This window comes from Trachypithecus francoisi, unplaced genomic scaffold (genome assembly GCF_009764315.1).
Source record: "Trachypithecus francoisi isolate TF-2019V2 unplaced genomic scaffold, Tfra_2.0 Contig01580, whole genome shotgun sequence".
Taxonomy (NCBI): domain Eukaryota; kingdom Metazoa; phylum Chordata; class Mammalia; order Primates; family Cercopithecidae; genus Trachypithecus; species Trachypithecus francoisi.
The window spans coordinates 562,982-582,787 of NW_022681443.1; the positions used below are offsets into that span (position 1 = coordinate 562,982).

Consider the following 19,806-nt stretch of genomic DNA (forward strand, 5'->3'; position numbering starts at 1 on the left):
ATGATCCCAACACCCACTGATCAAAACTTCTGAGTCCATAAGTCTCTGATTACAACATCCTTCTAAGGAACCGCCTATAACTCTAACCCAACCTTTGGGGAGTCCATCCTTCTATGATTCAACATCCAAGTGTGACAAGGGAGGGCCTAAAATCTACCCATCACCCAGCTAGGAGGCACAGCCGTCCCACCCGAATCCAACTCAAAGGCCCAGGGCACCTTTCCCAGGACGCTTGGGTCTGGCTGGAGGGGAGTCTGGAGACCAGGGCAGGGGTGCGGGGCAAGAGCTCAGTTAGCCTGACAATATGGCTCGGGTAGGTTCCACCACAGCTGCCTTTACAACCCACGTGTACTGACCCCTCCTCAGGCCAGAGCTGGGGCTCAGGACTGGGCACATCTAGGAGGGACAGAGGTATAAGCCAAACCTTGCCTTCAAGGACCTTCGGCCAGCTAGAGAACCAGACAAGCCCGGGCCCAGTGTGGTCTGGGCTGGAGGCTTGGCTGGAACAGAGTGGGGGCACTACATAGTCCAGAGACTTCCCGAGAGACAGGAAGGATGGCACCTGAGGTTCCCTTGCCATGCCACCCATGGTCACTGGCCAGCAGTCTCCCTGTTGGGAAAAGGGAGATGGGGGAGGGAACCTTGCCTGACATCTCATCCTGGCCTGAGCTTTGATCTTGGAGCCTCCCAACTTCCTACCAGGATTCCACACTCAGGTGGGCTCCCATCTGGGAGGCTCTGGCCATAGCAGGCAGCTGTTGGGTTCCCTTCTCAGCTCCTCCCACCCCCAATGAGGCCTGCCTCATTAGGGAAGAGAGAAGCAGCCAGTGAGTGTGCCAGGCCCAGTGCTGGACACTGGGAGCATGGAGATGTGTGGGGCCAAGGTCCTGCCTCTGAGAGGCGCCCAGTCTGCACCGGCACATAGTAGTGGCTCTAGTCTCAAACTGAACTGAAACTAACAAAGCAAAGTGCAGAGGGTGTGGCAGGACTCTGCGGCACACCCTCCCCTCCTCCTGGGCACACCCTCCCCTCCTCCCCCCACCCCTGCGGCTCCTGATGCCACAGCAGTGCTGGGTAAGGAGGGCCTACTGTCTCCCAAAGGCTCTCACATTTTGTATAACCAGCAGTTATGGAGCACCTACTGTATGCCTAACTCTGTGTTGAGGGGAGGGCCAAAGAGAACTACTGAGTTTGGGGGCGGTCAGAGCAGCACCCACATCATTGCCCTACAAGAAGGAAGGGGGACTGAGGCCGTTTGCCAGGAGGAATGAGAGGAGATGAGCTTCACAGATGGAGCAAACTGCCGGGAGATGTGGGGAACAGGGTGTCGGGAACCGCTCTGGGAGGGTTCCTGGTGGCTGGGGGGATGGCACACACCTCCCTTAAAGGGCAGGCAGGGGTGTCTTGTCCACTCTGCGGGATGGGCAGGCCCAGGACAGCTGGCCCATCAGACCATTAGAGACAAGCGAGTCTGGAGTTCCAGGGACTTGTCCACGGCCATACAGCAGCCCTTGGCCCCAGGAAGCCAAAGCTTCCAGCCAGTCATCGAGTGGTGGGGGGTTTAGTTCCAGGGGGCCAGAGGTCCATTGCGGGAGGAAGTGCAGAGCAGTATCCCTGCAAGCCCAGAGGGGCCAGGACAGGTCAGAAAGGCCCACCCCTCCTTCGCTTGGCATCCTCTTTCCCCTTTGCGAGGGATGCAAAGGTTATTTATACCCTGGGCCTGCCGGCTGCGGGTGGGGCAGGCACCCCATCAGGGGCGGGCTGCGGGCGCGGGGGCAGGAACGGGCTTACCTGCTTCCCGCCACCAGGGCTGGGCGGGGCGCTGCGGGGAGGAGGAGCGGGGCACAACCTGTGGACGGCCGCGGCCGGCGGACTGACAGCAGTGGGGGCCCGGCCGGGGGTCGCCGGTGGGCCCGGAAGCCGGGGGAGAGCGAGGAAACCAACTTGGAGAGAGGAGTGACCTGGGGGCCGGGGGCGGAGTCGTGAGCGGGGGAGGAGAGAGCCGGCCGCCAGCGAGAGCCGCGCGGCGGCCCAGGAAGCGAGAGCGCCGCCCACCCATCCGGGCGAGAGCTGCGCCGCAGGAGAGACAGGCTGGGCCGGGGGCTGCCCGGGCCCGCGACCCCCGCCGTGACCCCGCAGCCCCCAGCCCGCCCCCAAGATGATGAAGAGGCAGCTGCACCGCATGCGGCAGCTGGCCCAGACGGGCAGCTTGGGACGGTGAGTGTCACCCCCTTCCAGCCCCACTCTTACCCCGGCAGGACCTGAGGGGTCGTAAAAGGGTTGGGGGAGACGGGGATGGGGGAGACTGGGGACGGCTAGGCAGCCACTCTCTGAGCGGCCAGACCCTCTCTTCCTCCCTTCTGAACGCCGCCCCCGTCTCTCGGGCAGAGCTGGAGGACCAGGGGTGGCCTTTGCGGGAAGGATGCCCCCCCTTACTGGATTGGAGGGGGCTTCAGGCGGGAGAATGCTCTCTGCCCTAGGACACTGAGATTTCTCTGTCTCCACGAGTCTCTAAGTGGATGGTCCTCCTGACCTCACTTGTTCCCTCTGGACAATGGGGCAGTTCACCACCTCTGCTTGCTGGGCCGGGGAGGGAGGAGGGTCCATTAGGGCCGCAGACCTGGGGCGAGGGGAGGAGACGGGTCCTGGCCTGGCGGGAGGAGGGGCCTGCCCCTGGCCTGCAGCGTCCCTTCTCTTCCCCCTCCCCCCACCTCAGGGGCCTCCTGCTTCTCTGTCTCCTTTCTGCTTTTCCCAGACTCAGGTGGAAACATCCCCAGGTCTCCCAGCTCCCACCCGCAGCCTCTGAGCCGGTGGCATGGAGGCCGGAAGTTTGGGGAGCCTCTGAGGGCCTGTCTTCTCTGCTCCTCCTCCCCGCCGCAGGAGTTCCCCATTCTCTGGGCCCGGGGAGGGGACCGGGTGTCCAGAGACCTGGTTCTAGTCTCACACTGGCACAGATGCCTATGTAGCCTGGGCAGTCAGGCCACCTTGCCATGGGCCTCGGCATCCCCCATGTGTCCCCAGGTGGGGTCCAGGGGCCTGTGCACCCCTGCACACAGCTGTAGTCCAGAGTGCTGTGTGACTGAGCCCAGGACTCTGAGCTCCCGCACTTCCCGTTCTTGGAGCCAGCTAATACTCCTCGTCCTGGGGTGGACTGAGGATTTGGGAGTGGGCAGAAGAGAGGCTTCTATGTCCCAAAGCTAGGCCCTGGGTGGGTCTCCCAGCCTCCCCTTCAGTTTCATCTGTCCGCCTTCTCTCAGGACACAGCCCTGGGTGGAGGAGGAAAAACTCAGGTATCCTATTCCCACCCCGTGGAATGTGCTCTGACTGGGATGAGGCAACTGGGCCACCCAGGGTGGGCCGCACCTGGGAGGGACAGTGGAAGCACTGGGGTCCAGGTGCCCTGCTGCGGGGAGGGGGAGCAGGGGGTGTTCTAACCCAGGCAGGCTCAGCAGAAGCGCTCTCCCCCCGCAGCACCCCAGAGACCGCTGAGTTCCTGGGTGAGGACCTGCTGCAGGTACGTGCCTGGGCCGGGCGGGTGGGAAGGCAGGCCTGTGCAGGCTGTTGGAGCAGAGGGCCAGGGCGGGGATGCCAGCTAGGGGCCCGGGTTGAGTCATTCCTCAAGCTGTTGGCCATGGGGTCCCCAGGGGACAGGAGAAAGTTTCCTGCTCAAGGGGAGACAACCTTTCTTGATCCTTAACCTCCAAACCTCCTTCCCAGGTAGAACAGCGGCTGGAGCCGGCCAAGCGAGCAGCCCACAACGTCCACAAGCGGCTGCAGGCCTGTCTGCAGGGCCAGAGTGGGGCAGACATGGACAAGCGGGTGGTGAGTTGGGGGTCCTGGGAAGGAGGAGCCTGAGCAGGAGACTTCCATCCAATGGGGAAGCAAGTCGAGGCTGGGGTTTCCTTGCCAGTCTGAGTGGCACCAAGGGCGTGGAGACTGCTCTGTTCCAAGGCCTCTCTGGCACTGCACTCAAAAGGCCCTGTACCTTCCCTGTCACCTTTACCCCACTTCCCTGTGCACCAGTCCCCATAAGCCAAGGCCAGGCCTCTGCCAGCACCTGAACTTCTCTGTCCAGTCAGCAGGCAGAGCAGGCTGTCAGTGGGGCAGCCTCAGAGGGCTTCCTGAAGGAGGTAGCAATTGAGCTGGCTTTTGAGGGATACTCATGTATTAATCAAGAGACAGTGTTTATTGGCTGATAGCTGCCAGCCTATTGCTAACATATTAGCGCATTGTCTCATGGAACACTGGCAACAACCCTAGGGAAAGGCACTGTTTTACAGATGAGGAATTGGAGGCTTAAAGGTAAAGTCACTTGCCCAAGGTCATATAGCCAGTAAGTGGCAGAACTGAGGTTTGAACCCTGGTCTCTGATCCCAAAGCAGGCATTCTCCGTAACTCCAGATGGGGTGGGAGTGTGGGGCCATGTTTTGGAATCAGATGACAATTCAGCGTGGCCAAGGCAAGGAAATTGGGAGTCATAGAGCGTTGGAACTCAGCAGTGGCTAGGTCAGCCACATATACCCTGGGACAGGGGAAAGAGCCCCCATTCCCAGGCCAGCTCCCCCTCCCATTCTCCCTCCACCCGTGTGACCTGGGGCAAGCTCCCTGCCCTCCCTGCATCTTAGTTTCCCAGTCTGCAGTAGGACTTGGTCATCCCTTCCTGCCCAGTCAAGTGGCTTCTGGGAAGAGGAACAGGGCACTCCAGATGGGGAGGGGCTCCATCCATGGTCTCAGGGAAATGTCACCCCCACCACGCCTTGTCATCTTGTTTCTACTCTCATCTGGGACTGTGGCATTCCTGGGTTCCCTCCTCGCCTGCCCCCAAGGGGCTGGCCTGGTGCTCTGGCAGGGTGGAGGGAGGCAAGAACACTCACTGCCGGCCCCAACCTTCCTGCAGAAGAAGCTTCCCCTCATGGCTCTGTCCACCACGATGGCCGAGAGCTTCAAGGAGCTGGACCCTGATTCCAGCATGGGGTGAGCATAGACGGGGCCCCGCCCTCACCTGGGGCTACCAAGACGTGATCTCAGCTGGGAGGGGCCCAGGTGGTGAGGGCATCCACATCGGAAGAATGACCAGGCCGGGGACAGTGCTCAGGTCAGTGAGGGCAGCCAGGCCTGGGAGGGTGTTCGGCCTTAGCAGAGATGAAGGATATCTAGGAGGGGCCGGAATTGAAGGAGGAGAGGCCCCACTAGGTGTTTCCAGTGGAGGTGAGGGCAGCAGGCGCCTGGGCCCATGGGGTGCTGTGTCCACAGGAAGGCCCTGGAGATGAGCTGTGCCATCCAGAACCAGCTGGCCCGCATCCTGGCCGAGTTTGAGATGACCCTGGAGAGGGACGTCTTGCAGCCACTCAGCAGGCTGAGTGAGGTGAGCCTGTGCCCTGCTCCCAGCCCCCAGCTTCCCCGGTTGCTGGCTCCCTCCTCCACCAGCACACTGACCCCCCATGCCCATCCTCAGGAGGAGCTGCCAGCCATCCTCAAGCACAAGAAAAGCCTCCAGAAGCTCGTGTCCGACTGGAACACACTCAAGAGCAGGTGGGAGCCCCAGCCGCTCAGGGGGCTCATATCTGGGTCAGCCCACAGAGATGGTCGTAGAGCTATGAGGCCCTCGCCACACCGGGAGGATGCTGTGGGGTCCGCTGAGTACAGTGTGTATACTTGCGCATGCCTGGTCCCTGAAACACAGGTGGTGAGGGTATCTGTGAGGGTGTGCCCGTGTGTGGCACAGCTGGTGCGGAGGCGACCCCAAAGCGTAGGACCGCCATAAACAGTCCTGCGGCCGACCCTGTTCTCCACTCTGCTGGGTGGCTGTGATCACCAAACCCGCCACCAGGGGGCAACCCAGCGCACTCGTAGCCCAGCCTGGGCAGAGGCCCCAGCCAGGGGAGCTCTCAGATCTGCAGCTCTAAATCCTAGAATACCAGGTGGTCTGCTGTATGGAGGGGACACTTGGCTCTGGACATGCAACAGGGCAGGTGACCAGCTCCCCTTGGGATCATCCCCAGGCTCAGTCAGGCAACCAAGAATTCAGGCAGCAGTCAAGGCCTGGGAGGCGGCCCGGGCAGTCACAGCCACACGACTATGGCCAACAAGGTGGAGACGCTGAAGGAGGAGGAGGAGGAGCTGAAGAGGAAGGTGGAGCAATGCAGGGTGAGGGCCACATGGGTCTCCTGGATGTATAGGGGTGGCAGGGGTGGGTCCTGGCCCCATCTCACAGCCAAGGAAGCTGAAGTTCAGAGGGGTGACATGACTTGCCTAAGGCCATGTGGCTAGGAGGCAGCAGAGCTCCGCCATTCCCTTGTACCCTCTTCTGTCTGTACCCCATGCATAACATGGGGAGGCAGAGACTTGGTCTGTTCCCTGAGTCTCTGTGTGTTTGCTGAATGAGTAAGTGAATGAATGAAGAGAGAATGAATGATTGGATGATAACAGCACTGTGCATGGCCGGGCGCGGGGTCTCACACCTGTAATCCCAGCACTTTGGGAGGCAGGCAAATCATGAGGTCAGGAGTTCAAGACCAGCCTGGCCAACATGGTGAAACCCCATCTCTACTAAAAATACAAAAACTTAGCTGGGCATAGTGGCAGGCGCCTATAATCCCAGCTACTTGGGAGGCTGAGGCAGGAGAATTGCTTGAACCCAGGAGGCGGAGGTTGCAGTGAGCCAAGATCGTGCCACTGCACTCCAGCCCAGGCAACAGTGCGAGACTGTCTCAAAAAAAAAAAAAAACGCACAAAAAAACAAAAACAAAAAAAAACAGGGCACTGTGCTAAGGCTATGGGGACACAGAGACGGGGACGAGAAGCCAGAAAAGTTTGAGGGAGTTTCCATGGCCTGGCCCCAAGCACCAACCTTGGCAGAAGAGAGGAGCCTGGCTGGGACTTCCACCTGCAGTTGTGTGGACTGGGGCGGGTCACCAACCCCTCCAAGCCTCCTCTTTCCCTCTAGACCCCCAGCCTCACCCAATGTAAGTTCTTCCCTCTCTGTCCCCAAGGACGAGTACTTGGCTGACCTGTACCACTTTGTTACCAAGGAGGACTCCTATGCCAACTATTTCATTCATGTGAGTCCAAGACCGGGCGGGCCCCAGCCATCCAGAGCTCGGGGCTGAATGCCACAGCCAGGGGCCAGTGGGGCTCTGTGAGATGGTGGAGGGGGTGTCTGCTCTCAAGGACCCTAGAGAAGGCTCAGCTTCCCTCACTTCCGCTCAGGGTGTCCCTTCGTCCCCACAGCTCCTGGAGATTCAAGCCGATTACCATCGCAGGTCACTGAGCTCTCTGGACACAGCCCTGGCTGAGCTGAGGGAGAACCACGGCCAAGCAGGTGGGGACATAGGCCCGGCGATACCACACCCCTGACCCCGTCCTGCTCGGGGCTTATTGAGAAGCTTGAGGCAGCAGAAAGCTGTGGCTGGGTTCCGAGAGCTGGGTTTAATCTGTGACGGAGAGGCTGCTCTGGCTGCCATGTGGAGGGTGGAGTGAAGGGCCAGGACTAGAGCCAGGCCTGTGAGGCAGAAGGAGGCAACAGTAGCCTAGACTAGGACAGAGGCAGTGGAGGCGGGCCGATTCGAGAGATATGATGGATGATTTCAGATGTGGGCCTGGACAGTCGGTGACAGGTAGTACCGCCTTGAGGACATCAGGGGGGTGCCCCTGTCTGACTGCTTGGGTGGAAAGGCCCTGGGCCGCTGATCTGTTTCATCCCTGCAGACCACTCCCCGTCGATGGCAGCCACCCACTTCTCCAGGGTGTATGGGGTGTCGCTGGCAACCCACCTGCATGAGCTGGGCCGGGAGATTGCCCTGCCCATTGAGGCCTGCGTCATGATGCTGCTTTCTGAGGGCATGAAGGAAGAGGTGGGGTCTCCTGGGGCAGGTGGGGAAGGAGGAGCATTGGGGCCCTCATTCTGTCCCAAACCCCCCCACATGCTGCCCTGTCCTGGTGCCTGTAATTCCCTCATTCGAGCCCAGTTCCCTGGGAGAAGACATGGTCACCTCCTGCGGCATCCACACTACCTCCCGCGTGTCGATGCTCGCGTGGGCCAGGCGCTGTGCTAGCAGCCTTTGCATTCCTGGCTCCATTTCACAAGAGGGAGACAGAGTTACAGAGGTAACCATGCCCAGAGTCATATGAGAAGGTGACTTCTCAAACCAGGGGCTCCACTGGCACATACTGGCTGGATCTGCTGTGAATACATTGCCCCCCTGTCCTGAAGACAGACCCTGGAGGTGGCAGATACCCCAAATTAGTTTTGAGCTGCTCAGCAATCCTGCTGGGGCCTCCTTTCTCCCTTACACTTCTTTTTTTTTTTTGAGTTACGGAGTCTTGCTCTGTTACCGAGGCTGCAGTGCAGTGGTGCGATCTCGGCTCACTGCAACCTCCGCCTCCTGGGTTCAAGTGATTCTCCTGCCTCAACTTCGCAAGTAGCTGGGACTACAGGCGTGCGCCAACACACCCAGCTAATTTTTGTATTTTTTAATAGAGATGAGAGTATGTTGGCCAGGCTGGTCTTGAACTCCTAACCTCAGGTGATCCACCTGCCTTGGCGTCCCAGAGTGCTGGGGTTACAGGCATAAGCCACTGTGCTCAGCCCTTTTTTTTTTTTTTTTTTTGAGACAGGATCTCGCTGTCATCCAGGCTGTAGTGCAGTGGAGCGCTCCTGGCTCACTGCAGCCTCTACCTCCCAGGTTCAAGCAATTCTTGTGTCTCAGTCTCCCAAGTAGCTGGGATTACAGAGGCCCACCACCATGCCCAGCTAATTGTTTTTATTTTAGAAGAGATGGGGTTTTACCATGTTGGCCAGGCTGGTCTCAAACCCCTGGCCTCAAGTGATCCACCTGCATGGGCCTCCCAAAGTGCTGCGATTATGGGCGTGAGCTACCACGCCCGGCCCCCCCCTTCCACTTCTGACTGGGCTCCCATTTCCCCATGATTTTTCCCACCTCCTCCCAGACTTCCCAGCCCCTCCCTTTGCTCAGAATTCTAGACCTTGAAGGTTGAGGCCTGTGGACACCATGGTGCCCACACTGCCGGCCAGACCAGTGGGGACACAGGCCTAGCGAGGGCCAGGGACACAGCCCAGGCTACAAGACCCCTGGGTATCCTGTCCTGCCTACTCCTCTATGACCCTTGCCTGCCCCCTCTTGAACCCAGGGTCTCTTCCGTCTGGCTGCTGGGGCCTCAGTGCTGAAGCGTCTCAAGCAGACGATGGCCTCGGACCCCCACAGCCTGGAGGAGTTCTGCTCCGACCCGCACGCCGTGGCAGGTGCCTGATCCGGGGAGCCCTGGGCAGGAGGTTGGGGGGAAGGGGTGCAGTGGCTTGAAATGATCCCAAGATAGCCTGGCTTCAAGACTTGATATTCTGTTGAGGAGACTGAGGACGCTCAGGGGCTCTTAATGTGGGGTCCATCATGAGCGCCCTGAAATGTTTGTACATTTTTCTGGGGAAAAGATGGCTAACCTTCATTTTCTCAAAAGGGCCTGCAGCCCAAAGAAACTGTCAGACCTAGATACGTTAGTGTGAACAAGGGCCCAGAGGTTCCTTCTACAGGGAAAGTGGGAGAGCGGGGTGGGGGCTGCCTCTGACCCTCCCCACACTCCTGCTTTAGGTGCCCTCAAGTCCTATCTGCGGGAGCTGCCAGAGCCCCTGATGACCTTTGACCTCTATGATGACTGGATGAGGGCAGCCAGGTGAGGATGTTGGAGGAGGGAGGGGATGGGGAGGAGGAGGATGCAAAGGGGTAGCCCTGCGCTGGCTGACCGGTCTCTCCATTCCCCCCGCAGCCTGAAGGAGCCAGGGGCCCGGCTGCAGGCCCTCCAAGAAGTGTGCAGCCGCCTGCCCCCCGAGAACCTCAGCAACCTCAAGTGAGCCCAAGCCCGCCCCCCCAGCCTGCCGCAGAGCCAGAGCCCAGCTGGGGTCAGGGACCCTGGGCTTGAGCCTGGCCTTGTCACTGTATTCTAAGAAATATTTCTGCAAATGTAGCTTTGATGGATTAGTCATTTACATATATATATATATATATATATTTTTTTTTTTTTTTTTTTTTTGAGACAGGGTCTCATGCTGTCACCCAAGCTGAAGTGTAGTGGTGCAATCTCAGCTCACTACAACCTCCGCCTGCTAGGTTCAAGCAATTCTCCTGCCTCAGCCTCCTGAGTAGCTAGGACTACAGGCACCTGCCACCACACCCGGCTAAGTTTTGTATTTTTAGTAGAGATGAGGTTTCACCGCGTTGGTCAGGCTGATCTCGAACTCCTGACCTCAGGTGATCCACCCGCCTCAGTCTCCCAAAGTGCTGGGATTACAGGTGTGAGGCACTGCACCCGGCCGAATTAGTCACATACATATTTTTATGTAAAGCATTGAAGTGAATGAGACCTTGAACTTTTGAAGCCATACTGCCTGACTTCGCATGCCACCTCGGGGCAGGCCACTGGGCGTCATCATCTGAAAAATGCAGACTGTAACAGTCCCTACCCTGTAGGGTGGCTTCGAGGACTCAACGTGGCTCAGTGCCGGCCGCAGGGTTGGCGCTCAGCGGATAAGCTGCTTTAACTGTGACAATGTTAAGACCATTCTGGGCGGTGTCTTTCACACTCTTCGGAAACCCTGAGCTGGAGAATTCTCAGGGCTGGGTGCGTTCTGCCCCTGGCCTAAGCCTGCCTCCGCCCTTAGGTACCTGATGAAATTCCTGGCACGGCTGGCCGAGGAGCAGGAGGTGAACAAGATGACACCCAGCAACATCGCCATAGTCCTGGGACCCAACTTGCTGTGGCCACCTGAGAAAGAAGGGTGAGGGGCTGTGGGCTGGGGGAGGTGGGAGGAGGAAGGCAGATCCCACCCCAAACATCTGTTGTCTTATTTTTCCCCTGTGCCTCGGTGTCCCCATTTTTGGAGTGGGTTGAGCAGCTCCTGTTTTTGAGGCTGCTGTGAGGAACGGGCCGAAGGGGCCGTGCAGGCCACAGGGCTTTGGAGAGAGGAATTCTGGCATTCTGGCCAGTGGTGGTGATGAGATGTTTAGTGGCATGGGAAGCTGGGAGCCCAGAGATGGGGTTCGGGTTGTTTTGTTTTGTTTTGTTTCCTTTTTTTTGAGACAGAGTTTCACTCTTGTTGCCCAGGCTGGAGTGCAGTGGCACGATCACTGCTCACTGCAACCTCTGCCTCCCCAGTTCAAGTGATTCTCCTACCTCTGTCTCTCAGGTGGCTGGGACTACAGGTGCGCACCACCACTCCTGGCTAATTTTTTGTGTTTTTAGTAGAGACGGGATTTCACCGTGTTAGCCAGGGTGGTCTTGATCTCCTGACCTCGTGATCCACCAGCCTCAGCCTCCCAAAGTGCTGGGATTACAGGTGTGAGCCACGACGTCTGGCTCAATCAGGTTCTATTAATAGCTCCACCCCTCTACCTTCCAGAGATGGGCCTAAGGAAGTCACCCTCAGAACCTCTATTTCCTCATCTGTAAATTGGGGAGAAATCATACAAACTTTGAGGGCTTTTGCTTTGGGGATGGGTGATATGATGAATTGGAAAATGTTTTAGAAACTGTGAAGTGCAAGCCAGGTCCAGTGGCTCATGCCTGTAATCCTAGCACTTTGGGAGGCCAAAGTGGGAAGATCACTTGAACCCAGGAGTTTGAAAACAACCTGGGCAACTTAATGAGACCCGTCTCTACAAAAAATTAAAAAGATTAGCCAGGCATGGTGGTGCTCACCTGAAGTCTCAGCTACTCAGAAGGCTGAGGTGGGAGGACTGCTTGGGCCCAGGGAGTCAAGGCTGCAGTGAGCCATGATGGAGCCACTGCATTCCAGCGTGCGACAGAATGAGACCCTGTCTCTAAAAATGAAGAAATAGGCCGGGCGCGGTGGCTCACGCCTATAAACCCAGCACTTTGGGAGGCTGAGGCAGGCGGATCACGAGGTCAGGAGATCGAGACCATCCTGGCGAACACTGTGAAACCCTGTCTCTACTAAAAATACAAAAAAATTAGCACACTGTGAAACCCCGTCTCTACTAAAAATACAAAAAAATTAGCTGGTCGTAGTGGCGGGCGCCTGTAGTCCCAGCTACTCAGGATGCTGAGGCAGGAGAATGGCATGAACCCGGGGGGCGGAGCTTGCAATGAGCAAAGATTGTGCCACTGCACTCCAGCCTGGGCAACAGAGTGAGACTCCGTCTCAAAAAAAAAAAAAAAAAATGAAGAAATAGGCCGGGCACGGTGGCTCATGCCTGTATTCCCAGCACTTTGAGAGGCTGAGATGGGTGGATCACCTGAGGTCGGGAGTTTGAGACCAGCCTGGCCAACATGGTGAAACTCCGTCTCTACTAAAAGTACAAAAATTACCTGAGCGTGGTGGTACACGCCTGTAGTCCCAGCTGCTCTGGAGGCTGAGGCAGGAGAATCGCTTGAACCCAGGAGGTGGAGGTTGCAGTGAGCCCAGATTACGCCACTGCACTCTAACCTGGGCGACAGAGCAGGACTCCGTCTCAAAAAAAAAAAAAAGAAGAAATAATAAAAAGTGCAAAGTGCAGTGCTATGTGAGGAGTCATCATTATTTACCTGGCCACAGATGGCAAGATTTCCTCCCACGTGCTGATTGCATTTGCTTGGTAGAGGCTGTCTGTATCACAACCATGAGGGAAAGCGTCCTTGATTAATTAGTGATGTCTGTCAGGGTGAGGAAAGGGGGACATGTGGCACGTGAGTGACACATTTACCATCAATTGGTGGTTTGTGGGCTTTTTGAGAACAAGGACTCAATATGATGGATCCTCATGTCTCCACTGACCAGCACAGGACCAGACAGAGAGTTGGGGTCACAAACCCTTTGCTAAGCAGATGCATCTCTTTGTCCCAGGGACCAGGCCCAGCTGGATGCGGCTTCCGTGTCTTCCATCCAGGTGGTGGGTGTCGTCGAGGCGCTGATCCAGAGTGCAGACACCCTCTTCCCTGAAGGTGAAACTCCTGCCTGCATGGATACCCTGCTGGGTGCCCTCCTTCTGCCCTGCTCCCTCCCCTGCAGCCCCACAAACTCACCATGAGTCCAGGAGGAAGTCTGAGCCTCAGTTTCTCATTTCTACAATGGGATGGTCTGCCTGCTTTGTGGGGTTGTGATGAGACCCACACGGGAGTGGGGAAGCTGAGCATGGTCCACAGGGGTTCAGGGGAAGGGGGAATGGTCCCAGCCAGTGGAGTGAGGCGTCTGGCACAGTCTCTGAGAGCCATCTCTGCTCCTTCTGTCTCCAGACATCAACTTCAACGTGTCAGGCCTCTTCTCAGCTGTTACCCTCCAGGACACGGTCAGTGACAGGCTGGCCTCTGAGGAACTTCCACCCACTGCCGTGCCCACCCTAGCCACCACCCCAGCTCCAGTTCCAGCCCCAGCCTTGGCCTCAGCAGCTACCAAGGAAAGGTGAGGACTGAGGGGCATGAATGGCTCCTGTGGTGGTCCCACAGACAGTCTGCCTGAGGCACCATGTCTCAGAGCTGGAAGCTGAATTTTTAGAAATGTAATTATTAGTGTTTTCATCCCAAAGACCAGATCTCCTAGTTTGGAGAGGGTGGGGCAGAGACTCAGAGACAGTATTTGTCTCAGCCACTGATGTGTGCCCTGTTCATCATGTGGCAATTTCCTGAGCACCTACTATATACCAGGCTTTGTGTTCAATTCTAGGGAACTCGAGAGATGATCGTTTTGGAATCTGTAAATACCTTCCAGAGTTGTTTTGTTTTGTTTTTTTTAAGACAGAGTCTCACTCTGTCGCCCAGGCTGGAGTGCAGTGGCACAATCTTGGCTCACTGCAACCTGTGCCTCCCAGGTTCAAGTGATTCTGATGCCTCAGCCTCCCGAGTAACTAGGATTACTTGGGAGACAGGTGCCACCACACCTGTCTAATTTTTGTATATTAAGTGGAGATGGGGTTTCGCCATGTTGGCCAGGCTGGTCTTGAACTCCCGTCCTCAAATGATCTTCCCACCTTGGTCCCTGAAAGTGTTGGGATCACAGGTGTGAGCCACTGCACCCGGCCTCTTTTTTTGTTTGTTTGTTTTTTTGAGATGGAGTTCGCTCTGTTGCCTAGGCTGGAGTGCAGTGGCGAGATCTTGGCCTACGTGCAGCTTCCACCTCCTGGGTTCAAGCAATTCTCCTGCCTCAGCCTCCTGAATAGCTGGGACTTCAGGCATGCACCACCACAGCTGGCTAATTTTTGTATTTTCAGTAGAGACAGGGTTACCCCATGCTGGCCAGGCTGGTTTTGAACTCCTGGCCTCAAGCAATCCGCCTGCCTCGGCCCCCCAAAGTGCTGGGATTACAGGCATGAGCCACCATGCTTGGCTGCAGTCTTCTCTTTGATCGTTTAAATCTAGAAGGGCTTTGTGGTACCGTGGTGCCTCCATACCAAGCAGCTGCTGTTCAGGGTACCACAGAGCACTGCAGCTCACACCTTGAATTTCCTGATGAGCAAGACAAATGCTCACATTCCAGGGCACAGGGAGAGAGAGACAGCATCAAGCACAGCCACCGATGCATTCTCTCTATAGTGTCAGGTGGAGAGGCGCTGCCAAGGGAGGGGGAGCAGGATAAGGGAGAGCGCAGGGGACTACTTTAGCTGTGGGGCCAGGAAAGGCCTCGCTGAGGAAGAGACGACCAAGCAGAGACCCGAAGGCAGTGAGGAGTGAGCCTGGGACCCCCTCTGCTTCTCACCTGCTCTCTGGCTTCCAGTGGCCAAAGCATTTTATAAAGATGGCGTGGAGGCAGACTGGGCAACATAGCAAGACTGTATCTCTACAAAAAATAAATGAGGTCGTTGTGATGGTACACACCTGTGGTCCCAGCTCCCCAGGAGGCTATGGTGGGGGAGTTTCTTGAGCCTAGGAGGTTGAGGCTACAGTGAGCCATGATGGTGCCATTGCATTCAGCCTGGGCGACAGAGTGAGATCCTGTCTCACAAAGAAATGACCGGGTGTGATGGCTCACACCTGTAATCCCAGCACTTTTGGAGGCCAAGACAGGTGGATCACTTGAGGTGAGGAGTTTGAGACCAGCCTGGCCAACATGGTGAAATCCCATCTCTACTAAAAATGCAAAAAATTAGCCAGGCATGATAGCGCACACCTGTAATCCCAGCTACTCGGGAGGTTGAGGCAGGAGAATGACTTGAACCAGGGAGGCGGAGGTTGTGGTGAGCCAAGATCGTGCCATTGCACTCAGCCTGGGCAACAAGAGTGAAACTCTGTCTCAAAAAAAAAAGAAGGAAAGAAAAAGAAATGGCCAGGTGTGGTGGCTCACACCTGTAATCCCAGCACTTTGGGAGGCTGAGGCAGGTGGCTCACTTGAAGTCAGGAGTTTGAGACCAGCCTGGCCAACATGGTGAAACCCCATCTCTACTAAAAATGCAAAAAATTAGCAGGGCATCGTGGCACGCACCTGTAATCTCAGCTACTCGGGAGGCTGAGACAGGAGAATCCCATGAACCCAGGAGGCGGAGGTTTCAGTGAGCCAAGATCGTGGCACTGCACTCCAGCCTGAGTGACAGAGCGAGACGTCTCAACAACAACAACAAAACAAGGCTAGGTGGCGCACACCTGTAATCCCAGCCCTTTGGGAGGCAAAGGTGGGCAGAAGTTCACTTGAGTCCAGGAGTTCAAGACCAACATGACAAAACCCCATCTCTACTACAAAAAAAATAAAAAAAGCCAGGCATGGTGGTGTGTGCCTATAATCCCAGCTACTCTAGAGGCTGAGGCAGGAGAACTGCTTGAACTTTGGAGGTGGAGGCTGCAGTGAGCTGAGATCGTGCCACTGCACTCCAGCCTGGGCAATAGAGCAAGACTCCGTCTCAAGAAAAAAAAGCACATGGAGGCCTTGAGCTGGGGCAGAGGTCAGGCCCTATGTCCCACCTCCCATCCTGTCCCCATCCTGGCCCTACCTACCAGGCAGGTGGGGCTCCCTCCTGGTCCCTGGAGGAATATGGATTCTGTCACAGGGTCACAAAGCAGCCAGGGCCTCAGTGGATGGTGGGGACAGGGTGATAGTGCTGGGAGGATCCAGACTCCACCTGGCAGCTGGAGACTTGCCAGGATTCCATGAGACTTCTGGGAGGTGACCAAGTCTGCCCCATCCTCTCCTTCCCTCTGCAGGACAGAGTCTGAGGTGCCCCCCAGACCAGCCTCCCCCAAGGTCACCAGGAGCCCCCCGGAGACAGCTGCTCCAGTGGAGGATATGGCTCGGAGGAGTGAGTTGGCTGTGGGAGGGAGGAGGGGACAAAGGGTGGACGGGGAGAGGGGACAGGCAGTCCCAGGTCCTCCTATCTTTTTAGGCAGCCAGGGGAGGCCAGGAACCAAGGTGATAAAAAGCCCAGGTTTTGCCACCTGGCATGCTGGGTTTAGATTTGAGCTCTTTGACCTTGGGCAGGTGAGTTCACCTGTCTGAGCCTCATCTTCCTCCTCTGTGTAATGGCACTTACATTATGGGGCTCCACGAAGCCTTCAGTGGTGCTGCTGGAAGAGTGCCTGGCCCTGGCATACAGCAAATGCCCACTAAAGGGGAGCCGGCGTGAGTGCTGGGGTACTGGAGTCCCGTCCCTCCAGAGGCCCAAAAGTCACAGACTATAGTGGAAGGAGGGAGTCTTTAAAGGGCAGTGAAGGGGCCAGGCACAGTAGCTCACACATGTAAACCCAGCACTTTGGGAGGCTAAGGCGGGTGGATCACTTGAGGCCAGGAGTTCAAGACCAGCCTGGCCAACATGGTGAAACCACATCTCTACTAAAAATACAAAAATTAGCTGGGCTTGGTGGCGGATGCCTGTAATCCCAGATACTTAGGAGGCTGAGGCAGGAGAATCACTTGAACCCGGGAGGCGGAAGTTGCAGTGAGCAAAGATCACACCACTGCACTCACAAGAGTGAGACTCTGTCTCAAAAAAGGCAGTGCAGTGAAGGAGAGGGGGTGGCAGGGGTGGGAAGAAACCAGGGACCTCCTGAGCCCTTCTGGCACACTCACCTGTCAATTTGACCTAGAGCCGGCCAGGTGAGAGAGTGACTGACACCTTGGGTGGCCCTGCCCAGCCCCAGAGGCAGTGGAGGCAGTGGGCAGTGGACAGCCAGGAGTAGGTGGAATAGCTCTGGGAGCCTTGTGACCAGGGCTGGCAGGTAGTCTATAGTAAAATAAAAATGAACAAAATAGGCCAGGGACGGTGGCTTACGCCTGCCATCCCAGCACTTTGAGAGGCCAAAGCAGGAGGCTCACTTGAGCCTTGGAGTGCAAGACCAGCCTAGGCAATACAGCGAGACCCTGTCTCAAAATTTAAGAAATTTTAAAAATTAGAAATAAATGGACAAGATAATTTCAGAGGACAAAAAATCCTGCAAAGAAAATAAAACTGGAAAATGTGACGGAGCAGCTCGGGTGGGGCATGGGGTGGAGCTCTAACTAGGGTGCTCAGGGAGGGGCTTCCAAGGGGGCGAAGGGCACAAGGAGAGGCCTAGATGATGAGGAGCCAGCCTCAGAAACGGTGTTCCCGGCAGAGGGAATGGCAGATGCAAAGGTTGTGAGGGGACACGGAGCTTGGTGGATTCACCACGGGCCACGTGGATGCTCAACATCCCTCACCCTTTCCTTCCTCAACAGCCAAGCGCCCAGCACCAGCCCGGCCCACCATGCCGCCCCCCCAGGTCTCTGGCTCCCGTTCCTCCCCTCCAGCCCCGCCCCTGCCCCCTGGCTCTGGAAGCCCTGGGACCCCCCGAGCCCTGCCCCGACGTCTGGTTGGTAGCAGCCTCCGAGCCCCCACAGTGCCACCCCCGTTACCCCCCACACCCCCTCAGCCTGCCCGGCGCCAAAGCCGGCGTTCACCAGCCTCCCCCAGCCCAGCCTCCCCAGGTCCAGCCTCCACCAGCCCAGTCTCTCTGAGTACCCCTGCACAGGTGGACCTGGGGGCTGCCACAGCAGAGGGAGGAGTCCCTGAGGCTGTCGGTGGGGTCCCCACTACCCCAGCTATCCCCCCTCAGCCCCGCCCCAGGAGCCTTGCCTCAGAGACGGACTGAGTGGCTGGTTTCTCCCTAAGCAGCCCTCAGCATCCCCTCCCTCCACACCTGGCCCTCCCAGGACAGCTCTCACCCCCCACAAAGGGGCATGGGCCTCCAGCCTTTGCCCACAAGTGCCTCAGTGCCCACTGGGTCGGCCCCCATGGCCAGGAGGGCTCAGGACAGTTCCCCACTTCCTGACCTTTTCCTCATCCACCCTGGGCTTGGGGAGCCCCTACTGGACTCTCCACTCTCCGGCAGGTCCTAGGGGAGCCACCGGAAGGAGGGAGAGGCTTGCCTGCTCCTAGGGGACTGATTCTTTTCTTGCCAACATATTTTTTGTAAGGCTGGTAAATAAATTATTTTGGACAAAACTGGAGCAGCTGCCCAAATGATAGTTTTATTTTCTGTTCTTGAAATAAAGAAGCCAATTTTATAAAGGCAAAAAAAATTCATATTCTTTGCCTTTCTTCCTGTCTGAAATGAGATCACAGCAGACATGCAGACATTTTTAGAGTTTTCTCTGCACTACATGTTGTGCTTTTCTGTGGATGATTTCCACTTAATCTTCTCCTAGTGCAGTAAATACCATTACCTCTTACCAGTGAGGAGACTGAGGCTCAGACAGAAGTGACCTGCCAAGGTCACACAGCAGTCAGGCAGGCGCCTGGGATTACAGCCTAGGTCTGACTTCAAAGCCTGGCTTGTCCCTCACATTCTGGGCAATTTACTTTAACTTCTTGGTATCCCTTTTCCTCATTTGTGAAACTTTGTAACAATTCCCTCCATGGAGGCATTGCTCTCCAGTGAAAACCAGAGCACTGCCCTTGGCCTACCACTCCCACTGTTTCCTGGACCCCTCACTCCTTCCGGGAGGAGGCTGGGAAGGCTCCCCAAGGAGCAGGGATGGATCTGTCCTCAAACCTTCCCTAAATCTGCTCTGTGCCAGGCCCTGAGCTAGCTCCCAGACTTAACTCTGTACCCAAAGAGTTCCCAAACAGACAGGCAGAAGTGACCATTAGAATCAAGTGTCTGGCCAGGCACGGTGGCTCATGCCTGTAATCCCAACACTTTGGGAGCCCCGGGCAGGAAGATCGCTTGAGCCCAGGAGTTCTAGACCAGCCTGGGCAACATAGTGAGACCCTGTCTCTACAAAACAAATTTTAAAAATTAACTGGGCATAGTGGCGTGTGCCTGTAGTCTCAGCAACTAGGAAGGCTGAGGCAGGAGGATCGCTTGAGCCAGGAGTTCGAGGCTTCAGTGAGCAGTGATCATGCCACTGCACTCCAGCCTGGGTGACAGTGTAAGACCCTGTCTCAAAAATAAAATCAAGTGTCATTACACTGGGAGCCCATATTAGCCAAGTTAGGGGTGGCCATATAACCTAGACTCAGGTGTATGGAGTGGTTGGTTAAGGAAGCCTTCCTGGAGGAGGTGATATTTAAGGGAAGTCTTTCAGGAGCTGACCTGAAGGTGAATTTTATTTATTTATTTATTTGTTTATTTATTTTATGATTTATTTTTTACCTTTTTTGAGACAGAGTCTCACTCTGTCGCCCAGGCTGGAGTGCAGTGTGCGATCTCAGCTCACTGCAAGCTCCGCCTCCCGGGTTCAAGCGATTCTCCTGCCTCAGTCTCCCGAGTAGCTGGGATTATAGGCACCCACCACCATGCCCGGCTATTTTTTTTTTTTTTTTTTTTTTTGTATTTTTAGTAGAGACGGGGTTTCACCATAGCCAGGATGGCCTCAATCTCCTGACCTCGTGGTCCGCCCATCTCAGCCTCCCAAAG

At 56.5% G+C, this 19,806-nt stretch overlaps 2 protein-coding genes across 10 annotated transcripts in view; one reads left to right on the forward strand and one right to left on the reverse strand.

The window, feature by feature from the left end:
- Positions 1–2,086, reverse strand: part of LOC117070134 — a 21,577-nt gene extending 19,491 nt beyond the window's left edge. For 6 of the 7 annotated variants that reach the window (XM_033188877.1, XM_033188886.1, XM_033188881.1 and 3 more), the window contains exon 1: positions 1,792–2,086. In XM_033188877.1, the coding sequence (XP_033044768.1) occupies positions 1,792–2,059 (268 nt within the window). In that variant the 5' untranslated portion in view covers positions 2,060–2,086. The remainder of the gene's footprint in view (positions 1–1,791) is intronic. The other variant, XR_004431803.1, reaches the window with a different exon arrangement.
- Positions 1,834–18,458, forward strand: SH3BP1 (SH3 domain binding protein 1). 3 transcript variants are annotated; one of them, XM_033188799.1, is made up of 19 exons: positions 1,834–2,217; positions 3,258–3,290; positions 3,472–3,514; positions 3,718–3,822; positions 4,898–4,974; positions 5,254–5,365; positions 5,456–5,532; positions 6,003–6,147; positions 6,993–7,061; positions 7,231–7,321; positions 7,708–7,853; positions 9,151–9,262; positions 9,606–9,687; positions 9,781–9,861; positions 10,673–10,789; positions 12,854–12,951; positions 13,243–13,408; positions 16,135–16,229; positions 17,624–18,458. In XM_033188799.1, exons 1-19 carry the CDS (start codon positions 2,159–2,161, stop codon positions 18,034–18,036), a joined length of 2,121 nt encoding a protein of 706 aa, XP_033044690.1. In that variant the 5' UTR covers positions 1,834–2,158; the 3' UTR covers positions 18,037–18,458. The 3 variants fall into 3 exon arrangements, with proteins under 3 accessions (XP_033044690.1, XP_033044695.1, XP_033044701.1); XM_033188804.1 differs by lacking the exon at positions 3,258–3,290; XM_033188810.1 differs by lacking the exons at positions 1,834–2,217; positions 3,258–3,290; positions 3,472–3,514; positions 4,898–4,974 and having other exon boundaries at positions 3,719–3,822.
- The last annotated feature ends 1,348 nt before the right edge of the window (positions 18,459–19,806 follow it).